Source organism: Zingiber officinale, chromosome 6B, assembly GCF_018446385.1.
Source record: "Zingiber officinale cultivar Zhangliang chromosome 6B, Zo_v1.1, whole genome shotgun sequence".
In the NCBI taxonomy this organism is placed as follows: domain Eukaryota; kingdom Viridiplantae; phylum Streptophyta; class Magnoliopsida; order Zingiberales; family Zingiberaceae; genus Zingiber; species Zingiber officinale.
In genome coordinates, this window is record NC_055996.1 from 82,346,730 (window position 1) to 82,361,557 (window position 14,828).

Here is a 14,828-nt window from a genome sequence, read left to right on the forward strand (position 1 = left end):
TAAAATTAAAGATTATAGAAAAAATAGTAATTTTTTTAAAATTATTCAGATTATTTAAATTATTCGGATGTTTAGAATTTTTGAATTATGTTCGAACGGATCCGATCGAATTGGATATTTTTTTTTATAAATCTCTACTCAATCCCTAAACTCATTTAATTCATTTGAATTGACATCCTAGATTTTGGTGCCGGAATCGATTGAATTTTGGACGATTTTTTTAACCATAATTAATTAATGTGGTTCAAGAAATACTAAGAAAATGATCACTCCGTGGTTGCTTCAGGAACATTCTCCGCTACGTCTCATTACCCATCCTCATCTCTCCCGCCTGCATCCTCCAGTATATTCTACTGTTTCCCTCAGGGGCTCAGGGTGCCTCGACGCCGTGCTGCATTCTTCCTAGCCGATGGGTTCTTTCAAGAGCTCGCAGGCCTCTCTTCTTCGCCTCTCCCCCGTCCACTTCGTCGCTTCCTTTCGCTCCCTAAGTCCTCGTCTCAAGAAACCTCAACTTTCTACCGTCTCTTGGTTCTTCCTCAAGAAAGCGAGGCTCGTTAGGTCAACCCGCAGACTGGATCGAAGTCACGTGGTTTCCGTCGACGAGAAAAACTCTGGGAACTTCATAATGGAAGAGGAGCGACCTTCTTTCGATCTCAATCTCGCCGTTATTCTTGCTGGGTTTGCTTTTGAGTCCTATAGAAACCCTCCGGTGTGTTCTTTAGTTTTATTCTTGTTGCTGCCTGATTTTTCTCTTTACTGTTGATTTCTTGGTGAATAGGATGATGTCGGATGGCGCGAGGTTGATGCTACTGATTGTCAAACGGTGTTCCTTTCTGAGTACGTATTCTATTCTCGCGATGTCCTTGATCGCGTGAATCTTTATTGATTTACCGTTTCTCCTTTCTATATACTTAAAGCTTACTCTATTGGTTTTTATCGTTTTCTCCTTTTGTTTCTCTTTTCTGTATACTCGAAGCTTCGTGACACCTGAGAGAATTTTACAAAGAAGCCATGCATTTTCCCCTTATTTTGTTTTCTTTAGCACTGATCCTTAGCTTATCCTTTTATTGCAATGGGCTTGCCCGTGTGAATCTTTGCTGGTTTAGTGTCTCTCCTCTTCATACTTCATCGATCATGAAAGCGGATGTAGCAACACTTGCCATCAAGTCGTTCTCATCTTGTTTAGTGTAGCCCTGATTCCTTTTTTTTTTTTAAAAAAATTTCGGAAATAAATGTCCATTGCTTCTTTAAATCGTTTGTGTTGGTAATCATGCCGTTTGGAAATGCTTTCATGGGTGTGATTTTGATATCACATCCATGGGCTTGTGTTGCTACTGGGTAAAAGGTTTCAAAGAATCTTTTCCTTGATGTAAGAACCTAATCAGTGTGTCATTTACTTGGTGTTGTCTCTTCTGAGTTGTATTACTATTGTTGTTATCGTATTTGGTAGGAAATTTGTTCGTGAAATATATGACGGGCAGCTTCAAGTTAAGTTAAAGAAAGGTGTAAACTTTCCCGCGATGGACCCATGGGTATGACACTTTCCTCATTCTTATGCAAAGGACTTTTGAATCGGTATTCAGCTTTTGTTGTGCAATACTTAATTTATATTAACCAGGTGATCACTGTATATCCATCTATAAAAGTTTGATTTTGGTGGGGTAAGTTATCTAGAGGACCATAGTTTTCTGAATTTACCCAGGTTTGTAGACAGGTCTCTCTTGGCTGATGTCCAAGAACTAGGACTTTGGTCTTATTCAGTTCTTTTCTTTTCTTTTTGAATGCTTTATTCTAATTAAACTCCTTTTATCTCTTTTGTACTCAAACAAACATTATATTCTCTGCACCTTAGGTAGGGAAATAGATTATGCATAGGATAATTTAAATTACCTAATAGAAGATTGAGAAAAGAACACTTAATTTTGCTAAACAACAACTAGATATTACTCAAACCTGGACAAAGGCATGAAGACAAAAGTTGTTGGGATCACAATTGCATCTGGATCCACTTGAAGTTGGAGATGGCTCTATTGTTGCTTGCTCGAAAATGCTATCTCAATCATAGCTAAATGACCATGATCGATTGAAAAATCAGAAGGGAAAAAGCCACATGATCATGCTCAAATGAGTTTTTCCATGAAAGATGTCAGTAGGTCTGCTTTGAGGATGCCCTAGAACTTGGTAGAAATTTTATGAAAAATTGTGTGGTCTAGGGTACTTGAGATTGAGTATGGTAAGGAAGTGTATAATCTCTTGGTAGTGACAAACTGATGCTGGGGAGGAGGGATATGATGATCATAGTTAATTTGAATGAAAAGGAAGTGAATAATCTCTTGGTGGTGACGAACTGATGGCATAGGATATTGGAATGACATTGGAGTAGGAAGAGTTGGTGTCTCCAAGTTTAAAGCATTTGAAATTGCAATGCTGTTTCCAGTTTGCACAATTTGAAATATGATGCATGCTGGGTCACAAAGACTTTGAGTTGCTTGACAATGGGAGGGATGGAACCAGATTATTCAAGGAATGAAAGAGGTAATAATTTGATGGAGATATTATGGTTGGTTGTCGGAAGATGTTTAATGACGGCTCAAAGAGAGGAGGTTACCATCCATTGATGCTCTTTTTATGACCATCTGACACTAGGAAAGGGAGAAAGGGAGAACTGGCACAATCATGCTTTTTCATAGCATGAACCATCCCTGAAGTTGGTAAATTTGTTTGAATGGAGCTTGAGGCAATTTTACAACTACAATGTATATGCGTGTGACATAGGGGTGAGAGCGATGATGGGAATAAGACCCTACTTGGTCGAGCTTGTTCTACTATACACAATGAAAATTTGTTGGAGATGATAATGAAAATTATAATTGTCTTGGTTTAACATGGAATATGGGTAACCATGAACTGATCGAGTATATTGGTAAGATGGTGAAAGGAGGAGCATACTTAATGTTCGAATTTAGTGATCTAGTTTTTTTGCAACAACAAAGTCTAGTTGCATCTAGGAGAGGGATAGAGGTGACAAATGAAATTAGTCTTTGCATAGGAGGGATTTTCTTGAATATGTCACTACATATATAGAATGCTACAAGAAGCAATGCTTGTATATGATGTATGACATTTATTTTTTATTAATGTGGTATGATAATAGTTGAGATTTTTTTTTATACAACTTATTTCATTATTTTTTTGTAACAAACAATAACAACAACAATTAAGCCTTATCTCACTAGCTGAGGTTGACTATATGGATCATTTTACCTATTCCCTATTATATCATCATCTATATGGATCCTTTTACGTCATTGAGTTATATCCCCTACTATATCATTATCTAAATTTAAATAAATTTTATTTTATTTTATTATTGCTAATCAAGTCTTTTTTTTTGTCTTCCTCTTTCTCATTTGATGTGTATATTTGTCATAATTTTACATCGCCTAACTAGAGCATTTATTGGTCATCTAAATACATGTCCATACCTTCTTAAACGTGTCTCTCGGAGTTTTCCATCTGATCTTGTCCAAAAGTCGATGAGATGGAAAGCTGGGGATGTGGAGGTCCCGCTGACCGCTCGTGGACCCCGCTTTGCCTTGTAAAACAGATGATGTCAGTGCTGAACCAGGGAAGAGGTCCCAACGTTGGCCCTCCGGCGCTCAAGTCAGTCACCGACGATGATGTAGAAGGCGGAGCAACAAGAATGAACACTGTAGCGCAAATAGTGTATATCGTATTCCTCTGCCGATGCTTGGACCTTCCTTTATATAGAGTTCTTGTAGCGCGCGTGCACGCTTCCCCAGGCGAGCACGCTTCTTGAAGTTTTTCCTGAAAAGACTCTGACACAATGCCTTAACAAGCCTAGCATTATGTGGAAACTTCCGTCGTACGATTTTCTTATTCACCATACCTGGAGTCAGCGGTACTAACTCCCAAAAGGATGCCGAGATATAACACAGTGGGTTCGTTGCTAGGCCGAGCAGAACTTCTGCTCCGCTGCGCCTGTGCCGTGTCTACTCGTCCGGAACTCCACTGCGCCTGTGCCGAGTCCTATTGCCGGGCCGAGCGGGGTAGCTGCTAGGCCAGAATTTCACTGCGCTCGTGCTGAGTCCTGTTGCCGGGCCAAGCGGGGTAGCTGCTCGGCCAGGATTCTGCATATCGTCCAACCGACCAATACAATTATCATCCATTTGGCTATATGATATCTGAACGTTGACCGCCCTAACTTTGACCTCCATCGTGGCAACTAGATCCCTCCTTATCGCCGCATCACATGCCTCCCTCACAAGTTTAGTTGAAGGAGGTTGCAAGCCCGACTGACTGGACAAATTGTCAATTACGCTTTTCACCCGATCGACTTATGATAATCCTTAGCTTCTGATCGGACTGACGTAGCTCGACGATCGGCTATGTGACCACTCCCTTGTAACTGAGCGAATGTGTTAGCAAGTTTCTTTTCCGATCGACCTGTTGAAGATTGTCGTTCAGCGATACGTCTACTTATGCCGATCAACACAAGCAAGATCCTTGCGCTTCCTTGGGTGGGCGCGATCTGGGTTTACGTCATCCGTATTTCTTGGAGATCGTACAAATCCCTGCTCATTATAGCTAGGCGCGCCTTCATGCCTCTTAATTATCTTTATTAAAGTGGCGCAACGCCACGTGTCCCTCCTGCTACCGCCACACGCTTGACGTGACAGGCGAATATCTTTTGGCGATGTGACTTTCAGCGCTTTGAATTCAACGACCAGATTTCTGCTTAGATCTCCGCGACCCTAGATTGGACGGTCTCGATCGACCGCCCCTGGGGTTTATAAACTCATGCTCACCGCTTTCTCCTTGTGCATATCTTCATCTTCAAGCTCTTTGGCGATACTCCACCTTTGTTTCTCGGCGATATCCTTCCTCTCTTGCTCCTCCGGCGACATTCCAGTAAGTGTTCCTTCCCTCCAATCATATCTTTTCGCTGCCTTCTTTGCTTTTTGCGATGGCGAGTTCTTCACAGCCTCCCGTCGCCGTTCCTGGGCCTTGGTACACCTCTACTGAGTCTAGGTTTGACGCTAGTGACGGTGAGAGCCTGACAGTCGCTTATGAGTTTTCTTCTGATTACCAGGTTCTTCTTCCTTCTCCTTCCGATCGACCAAATGCTCCACCACCCAGTTGTCTTTGTTTCTTTAGGGATAAGTTTACCGCCGGTTTGCGGTTTCCAATCCACCACTTCTTTCCTGCCGTATGTAAATATTTTCACATCTCTTCACCAACTAGTGTCAAACTCCTTTCGGCTGTTGTGCGGGTGGAGGTTCTGTTTCGCCTGCACGACATTCCTCTCACTTCCTGATTTTTTCATTATTTTTATTATCCCAAATTGTCCGAACCGGGGACTTTTCTTTTCCAAGCTCGAGTGGGCTTAGTTTTCTTCGATAAAATGCTAACCTCCAACAAGCATTGGAGGGAGTACTTCTTTTTTGTGCGCCTTCCCGAGCGGCCAGACTTCCCGACTGACTGGCAGTTCGAAGTGGTGAGTCAGCCTCCACAAAAAAAATACAAGAGCCGATCAGACTACCTCAACCCAACTTCAATGCTGGCCAGTCAGAAATATGACATCCACAAGTTGCTGCTGGAGGGTGTCCCCTACGTTTTCGGCTTGAGTCCGATCCGCACAAGGCTTCTGTCCAGCCTAGGTATGCAACTTCTTCACTTCTTCCTTTTATTCTAACTGATTTCTCTCCTTCTTTTGCAGCTGATATCATGTTGCGCGCGCGTCTGTCCGGAAAGGCCAAGCTTGCGGACGCTGAGATCAATGCGGTGGTTGTGGCCGAGCTGGAGAGCCACGGTCTTCGACTGATCGTCTCACAAGAAGACCCGCATGGCAGAGAGCGAGGGGGCTCTAGCCTTAGTGAGGGAAGGGATAGATAACCGAACGCCCAGTGGTGGAGCGGTTGGTGCATCGAACCCTCCTTCCGAGCAGCTGCCGGTGATTCCGGTTGAGAGGGCGTCGGAGTCGACCTCATCTGGGGAACCACTGATAAGGCGCAAGAGGCACCAGGCGGAGACTCCATCGCGATCCGCTTCCTCGGTGGTGCGGACCCCCACCAAAACTAGCTCGCGCCCTTCGGCCGAGCGGGTTGAAACATCGACCCCAGCTCTAGCTCCAACGGCTGTTCCCCCTACGTCGTCTGATCGGACACCATCCTTATCCGATCTGCCACAGGGAACCATTTGCCCGCCACCAGTTGCTTTCATGCCGCCGCCATCAAAGATTCGAAAGTCTAGCATCCGTTCGACGTCATCCACTCGGCCGTCTGGAAGAGCGACCTCAGCCCAATCAGCCCCGAGCAGTCAGCGCCACATAATGGCGATTCTCCATCGTCGAACTGAGGAATGGCGTGAGTCGGATGACGCTGAATCTTGAGCCCCCGAGCACCAGATAATCATTCAGGGGTCGCTCACACAGATATGGGCTAACGCCCGAGCCCGTGCAGTGGTCATGCCTCCGGGGGCGCTCGTGGGCAGCCATACCCAGATGTCCACTGGGGTAAGTATTGTATTTTCTTAATTTATCTCCGATCGACGCTTATATTCTCCTAGTTACTCGCAATATTGGGTAGAGAGTCTGACCATGTGCCAAAGACTTGCTTTTATGGAGCAAGAGGTTAAGCAACTGAAGGCGCTGAGGGGCCAATCATCTACTTCTCAGGAGCGGCTGGAGCAGATGAATATTGAGATGGCTCAGCTAAGTGCCGATGTGGCTTAAGAGTGCCGAGCTGCTGGAGGCGGAGAAAGGAAAAAACGCCAAGCAAGCCACCTAAATAGCTCGGCTTAATAAGCAGTCCAACACCTTTGAAGCCAAAATCCATTCGGCTAACACTAGGAAACTCCGGGCTATTGAAGATCTGGAGATTAAGAATAAAAAGTTTCGGGTGTTGGCTTAAAACTTGAAGGATGCTGAGGCCGCGCTGAAGGCCGAGAGGGATGGACGGTTGGCCAAGAAGACTTCAAAGAAGACCCAGCTCGACGCCAAGGACGAAGAGTTGGCCCGGTTGAAGGAAGAACTTGAGGCCTCCCGAGTGGCCCTAGAGACATATCAGAGAGCCGAGTTGAGTAGGTTCAAACTCATGAAGCAAGCTTATATTCGCTTGGATGTTTTTAATGACAAGGTCGCCGACCGGGCACTTCATCTGTTTGACCTGGCGATCGAAGGGACGTTCGACCAACTCAGGGAAGTGCTCGGTTGGCGACCTTGTCATTAAAAACATCCAAGCGGATGTAGTCTTGCTTCATGAGTTCGAACCTACTCGACTCGGCTCTCTGATATGTCTCTAGGGCCGCTCGAGAGGCCTCAAGTTCTTCCTTCAACCGGTCCAACTCTTCGTCCTTGGCGTCGAGCTGGGTCTTCGTTGAAGTCTGCTCGGCCAACCGTCCATCCCTCTCGGCCTTCAGCGCGGCCTCAACATCCTTCAAATTTTAAGCCAACACCCGAAACTCTTTATTCTTGATCTCCATATCTTCAATAACCCGGAGTTTCCTGGTGTTGGCTGAATGGATTTTGGCTTCAAAGGTGTTGACCTGCTTATTAAGCCGAGATATTTGGGTGGCCTACTTGGCGTTTTTTCCTTTCTCCACTTCCAGCAGCTCAGCGCTCTTAGTCAGATCGACTCTTAGCTGAGCCATCTCAGTTTTCATCTGCTCTAGCCGCTCCTGAGAAGCAGATGATTGACCGCTCGACGCTTTTAGTTGCTTAACCTCCTGCTCCAAAAAAGCAAGCCTTTGGCACATGACCAGACTCTTTACCTAATACTGCGAGTAACCAGGAGAATATAAGCGTCAATCGGAGATAAATTAAGAAAATACAACACTTATCCCAGTGGACATCTGGGTGTGGCTGCCTGTGAGCGCCCCCGGAGGCATGACCGCTGCACGAGCTCGGGCGTCAACCCATATCTGTGCGTCAACCCATCCGACTCACGCCATTCCTCAGTTGGAAGATGAAGAACCGCCGTTATGTGGCGCTGACTGCTCGGGGTTGATTAGGCCGAGGTCGCTCTTCTGAACGGCCGAGACGATGACGCCGGACGGATGCCAGACTTTCAAATCTTTGATAGCGGCGGCATGAAGGCAACTGGTGGCGCGCAGATGGTTCCCTCTGGCAGATCGGATAAGGATGGTGTCCGATCAGACGATGTAGGGGGAACAGTCGCCGGAGCTGGAGCTGGGGTCGATGTTTCAACTCGCTTGGCCGAAGGGCGCGTGCTAGTTCTGGTGGGGGTTCGCACCACTGAGGAAGCAGATCGCGATGAAGTCTCAGCCTGACGCCTCTTGCGCCTTATCAGTGGTTCCCCAGATGAGGCTGACTCCGACGCCCTCTCAACCGGAATCACCGGCAGTCGCTCAGAAAGAGGATTCGATGCACCAACCGCTCTACCACTGGGCGTTCGGCTGGCTATCCCTTTGCTCACTAAGACTGGAGCCCCCTCGCTCTCGCCATGCGGGTCTTCTTGTGAGACGATCGGCCGAAGATCGCGGCTCTCCAGCTCGGCCACGACCGCCGCATTGATCTCAGCGTCCGCAAGCTTGGCCTTTTCGGACAGACGCGCACGCAGCATGATGTCAACTGCAAAAGAAGGAGAGAAATCAGTTAGAATCAAAAGAAGAAGTGAAGAAGTTGCATACCTAGGCTGGACGGAAGCCTTGTATGGATTGGACTCAAGCCGAAAACGTAGAGGACACCCTTTAGCAGCAACTTGTGGTTGTCATATTTTTGACTGACCAATATTGAATCTGCATTGAGGTAGTCCGATCGGCTCTTGTACTTTTTTAGTGGAGGCTGACTCGCCACTTCGAGTTGCCAGTCGGTCAAGAAGTCTGGCCGTTCGGGAAAGCGCACAAAAAAGTACTTCCTCCAATGCTTGTTAGAGGTCATCATTTTATCAAATAAAACTAAGCCCACTCGGGCTTGGAAAAGAAAAGTCCTTGTCTCGGATAATTTGGGATAATAAAAATAATGAAAAAGCCGGGGAGTGAGAGGAATGCCATGCTGGCGGAATTGAACCATCACCCCGCACAACAATCGAAAGGAGTTCGACACTAGTTGGTGAAGAGAGATGCGAAAATATTTACATACGGCAGGAAAGAAGGAGTGGATTGGAAACCGCAGACCAGTGGTAAACTGATCCCTAAAGAAACAAAGACAGCCGGGCGGCTGAGCATTTGGTCGATCGGAAGGAGAAGGAAGAAAAACTTGGTAATCAGAAGGAAACTCATAGGTGACTGTCAAACTCTCACCGTCGCCGGCGTCAAACCTGAACTCAGTAGAGGTGTACCAAGGTCCGGGGACGGCGACGGGAGGCTGTGAAGAACTTGCCATCGCAAAAAGCAAAGAAGGCAGCGAAAAGATGCGATTGGAGGGAAGGAAAGCTTACTGGAATGTCGCCGGAGGAGCAAGAGAGGGAGGATATCGCAGAGAAACAAAGGTGGAGTATCACCAAAGAGCTCGAAGACGGAGATATACATAAGGAGAAGGCGGTGAACACGGGTTTATAAACCCTAGGGCCGGTTGATCGAGGCCGTCCGATCTAGAGTCGCGGAGACCTAAGCAGAAATCTGGCCGTTGAATTCAAAGCGCTAAAAGTCACATCGCCAGAGGATATCCGCCTGTCACGTCAAGCGTGCGGCGACAGGAGGGACACATGGCGTTGGGCCACGGGATGACATTTAATGAAGGTAATTAAGAGGCATAGAGGCACACTCAGCTATAATGAGCAGGGATTTGCACGATTTCCCAGAAATACAGATGTCGTAAACCTAGATCGCTCCCACCCAAGGAAGCACAAAGATCTTGCCTGTGTTGATCGGCGTAATGAAGCAAATGTATCGCCGAACGACAGTCTTCAATAGGTCGATCGACAAAAAAACTTGCTAACACATTCGCTCAGTTATAAGGGAGCGGTCACATAGCCGATCGTCGGGCTACGTCAATCCGATCAGAAGCTAAGGAGTGTCATAAGTCGATCGGGTGAAAAGCGTCATTGGCAATTTGTCTAGTCGGACTTGTAGCCTCCTGCGACTAGGCTTGAGGGGGAGGCATGTGATATGGTGATAAGGAGGGGCCTACCCTGCAGGGGTTAGTTGCCACGATGGAGGTCAAAGTTAGGGCGGTCAACGCTCAGGTATCATATGGCCAAACGGATGATAACTGTATTGGCCGGTCGGACGATATGTAGAATCTTGGCCGAGCAGCTACCCCGCTCGGCCTGGCAACAGGACTCTGCACAGGTGCAGTGAAGGTCTGGCCGAGCAGCTACCTCACTCAGCTCGGCAACAGGACTCGGCACAGGTGTAGCAGAGTTCCGACCGAGCGGACGCGGCACAGACGCAGCGAAGTTCCAGTCGAGTGGCTAATCCGCTCGGCTTAGCAACAGACTCATTGTGTTATCTCTTGACATCCTTTTGGGAGTTAGTGCCGTTGACACCAGGCATGGTTAACAAGAAAATCGTACGACGGAAGCTTCCACTGTCACATCAGAGATATGCTAGGCTTGTTAAGGTATTGTGTCAGAGACACTTTACTAACAAGTCTTTTCAGGGGAAACTTCGAGAAGAGTGCTCGCCTGGGGAAGCGTGCACGCGCGCTACACGAACTTTATATAAAGGGGGTCCAAGCATCAGTGGAGGGACGCGATATACCCTATTTGCGCTACAGTGCTCATTTTTGTTGCTCTGCCTTCTACATCATCGTCGGTGATTGACTTGAGCGTCGGAGGGCCAATGCCGGGACTCCCTCCCTGGTTCGGCACTGACGTCATCTGTTTTGCAGGGTGGAGCGGAGTCCATGTGTGGCCAGTGGGACCTCCACATCCCAGCTTTTCATCTCATCGACTTTTGGATACGACAATAGGACTCGACACAAGCGCAACGGAGTTCCGGCCTAGCGGACGCAGCACAGGCGCAGTGAAGTTCCGGCCGAGCGACTAATCCGCTCGGCCTAGCAACGGGCCCACTATGTTATCTCTCGACATCCTTTTGGGAGTTAGTGCCGCTGAACCAGACATGGTCAACAAGAAGATCGTACGACTGAAACTTCCACTGTCACATCAGAGATATGTTAGACTTGTTAAGGTATTGTGTCAGAGACACTTTACATGACAAGTCTTTTCAGGGGAAATTTCGAGAAGCGTGCTCGCCTGGGGTTCCCGTGCACGCGAGCTACAGGAACTCTATATAAAGGGAGGTCCAAGCATCGGTGGAGGTACGCGATATACACTATTTGTGCTACAGTGTTCATTCTTGTTGCTTCGCCTTCTACATCATCGCCGGTGACTGACTTGAGCGTCGGAGGGCCAATGCCGGGGACCCCTTCCCTAGCTCGGCACTGACGTCATTTGTTCTACAGGGTGGAGTGGAGTCCACGGGCGGTCAGCGGGACCTCCACATCCCCAGCTTTCCATCTCATCGACTTTTAGATAGGATCACCATCAATAAATGCAACCTTGATTTTCTCTTTAATGTCTTCATTTATTATCTTATCCATCCTCATATGCCCATATATCTACCTTAACATCGTCATCTCTGTAACTCTCATCTTCTGTTCATATGCTCGAGTCATAGCCCAACATTTAGCTTTATATAACCTAGCAGTTTAACCGTCGTTTCATAAAACTTCTCTTTAAGTTTTAAAGATACTTTACAATCACATAGAACACTCGATGTTCTCTATTTCAACCTTGTATTCTATGTAAGACATCTTTCTCAATTCCTCCATCCTTAAGCAAAAAAGATCCTAAATACTTAAAACTCATAACTTATCATCTCCCATCTTAACAATTGTCTTATTATATCTAATATTGCTAAACTTAAATTTTATATATTTTGTCTTTACTCTAAAAAAAAAAGGACAGCCCGTTACACGAAGCTCCCGCCATGCGGGGTCCCGGAAAAGGATCCATTGTACGCAGCCTTACCCTGCTTTTTGCAAGAGACTTTTCCAGGATTCGAACCCGTAACCTTTTGGTCACATGGCAACAACTTTACCGTTGCGCCAATGCTCCCCTTCATATTTTGTCTTTACTCTGCTAAGCCTAAAATCTTCACTCGTGTTTTTCGTCAAGATTCGAGTTTAGTATTTACTCTTTAACATGTGCTCCCTATCTTTATGGGAAATGCTTCGGTTAATTTGCTTGAAGTCTTCACTCTCATCGTTATATTTTTATACATTTCTTTAATTAGTTCAATATAGATTACGTTAATATTTTTTTTTTCTAAAATTTTCTGTATAATTTCTTTTGGAACTCTATTATAAGTTTTTCTAGGTCAATGAATACTGTGTAGATCGTATTTTTGTTCTTGACTTCTATGGTTGACCTTTTAACTTTGAATTCAAATTGATTTTTGGTCACTGTGATCTCCGTTCTTAATATTTTTTCTATTATTCTTTCTCAAAGTTTTATAGTATGACTCATTACTTTAATACTCTTATAGTTTGCATAATTTTGTACGTTCTCCGTTGTTCATATATAAGGGAACTAGAGTATTTACTCTTCATTGATTAGACAATTTTTCATTTTCAATACCAAGTTAAATAACTTTTTAAGTCATTCAATACCTTGTTTCCCTAGACACTTCCATATTTCTATTGGAATGTTGGTCCAATTATTTTTCCATTTTGTATCTCATTTAAAATTTGCTCTACTTCTAAAGTTTGAATTCTATGATAGAAATTTAAATTTCTATACTCATTTGACCTACTTAAGTTAGTAAGTTAAGTTGGTCACTTAAATCTTTATTAAAAAGTTGATGAAAATATCTCTTCCACCGCTCTTTTATTTCCTTATCATTTACTAATACACTATTATATTCATCTTTAATATATCTTATTTGGATAAGATCTCTTGTCTTTCTCTCTTTCGCTTTAACTATTCTATAAATATTCTTTTCCCCTTCTTTTATATCTAATTTTTGATATAAGCGTTTAAAAGTTTCATTTTTTGCTTCATTCACCGCTTTCTTAGCTTATTTTGTAGCTTCTTTCGTAGCTAGTGTATATTTTTTTAAGTTTCCTCATTTTTACAAGTATATAATGTCTTATAAACTATTTATTTTTCTTTCACTTTCTCCTGTATTTTCTCATTCCATCATCAAGATTTTTTACTGTACGTTTCTTGACTCATCGAGTATACTTTTGACTATTATTTTCAACTTTGATACCATCTTATCTCATGTCGTATTTGAGCTATCGTATATTTCTCCTAATAATTGTACTTCTACCCTATCCTTAAATATATTTTGCTTTTTATCCTTTTCTTTAACTTCCATTACTTAATTATGAGAGTCGTGCATATTTTTCTTTTATTGATACTATGTTTGAAGTACATATTCAACACTATTAATCTATGTTAAGTAGTTAAATTTTCTCTAGGGACCTTGCAATCTTTACAAATCTTTCTATCCTTATTCCTAAGTCAATTTATGATTTATTATTTCCACTTTTAAACGTGATTAAATGTTATTCTCTTTTCTTAAAAAATATATTAGCTAGTATAAGGTCATATACTATCGCAAAATCTAATATAATTTTTCCTTTTTCATTTCTTGTTTCAAACCCATAACCCCATGCACCATATCAATTATATAAATAAATTTAATATTAATAAAATAAAATACACTATGAATATATGTAATATGATCCATAATATAAGTAGTATTTATAACTCGACTAGCTAATTATTTTAATTATAAATAGTTTTACAAGTATATTCCTTGATACATTTCTTCAATATCAGCTTCAAAAGAGTTCCAAGTTGTATTTATTTTAGGAGTTTAATGGTTGGGAGTTTTTGGGAGTCTAAATTTGTTTTGCATTTTGCAAATTACTTTAGTTAATTTTCTTGCTATTTTTCATGAAGCAATATTTTTTTTAGGCTTCAAATCTTTCAATTTTATATAAAATACTAATTTCACTCTTAGGTAAATAACCTCCAATTAGCTTAGATATATTTGATCATTTATAACCTAAAATCAATTTACAAACGTTATAGCTCACTTGCATTTTTCCCCACTTATTTTATACATAATTTTAGCCATTTTTTGTTTTTTTTGCTATTTTTCCATATTTATAATACCATTTCTTTGCCCTTTCTCCTTAAGAGAATTTGGGTGTTGATATTGTATTTACTCTAAAAAATTCCCAACCATAAAATCATTTCTATCTTCTCATATTAAAATCATTTTGTTTGACGAAATATTTTGTAATATCTCATCTAGGTCATCACAAAATCTAGATTTGGTGTCTTCATTTAATTCTACTTGAGTGCATATATGCTAATTACATTAATAGTTTTTTTCGCCACTACTATTTTGAGAGTTATAATCCTATCCCTTTTTCTAATTATTCTTATAACTTTATCTTTTAACGAAACATTACCTACTTCATTTGTTGTTTTACTCCTTTGTATGTATCATAACTTAAAGTCCGAGTTTTCTATCATCTTTGTCTTCTCTCCTATCCATTTTATCTCTTGTATGCATAAGTATCTACTACCTCCATTTTACTGGCGAGCGTCCCTATGCTCCATGTTCCAAATCTTACCATTAGTTTTTCTATAATATTTGTTTTTATCCAACTTATGGTGTGAGAACTCTTGTATATTTAACACTACACCTAAGTTTTAAAGGAGATGTCGTGGTCTTTATTGATATGTTACTGCAACACGAACTCTTGCATATTTAACACTACACCCGAGTTCTCATGAAGATGTAGTGGTCCTTGCTGAGATGTTACAATTGGACCCTGCAACACATTCTTTCCGGAGAACAATCTAGCTTAGCACAATAGT

General features: G+C 43.1%; 1 protein-coding gene across 2 annotated transcripts in view; it reads left to right on the forward strand.

Annotated features, from left to right (window-relative positions):
* The first annotated feature begins 270 nt into the window (after nt 1-270).
* The window catches only part of LOC121992867, a 38,729-nt gene continuing 24,171 nt past the window's right edge, over nt 271-14,828 (forward strand). The window contains exons 1-3 of one of the 2 annotated variants that reach the window (XM_042547475.1): nt 271-709; nt 779-837; nt 1,451-1,532. In XM_042547475.1, the coding sequence (XP_042403409.1) occupies nt 410-709; nt 779-837; nt 1,451-1,532 (441 nt within the window). In that variant the 5' untranslated portion in view covers nt 271-409. The remainder of the gene's footprint in view (nt 710-778; nt 838-1,450; nt 1,533-14,828) is intronic. The other variant, XM_042547474.1, reaches the window with a different exon arrangement.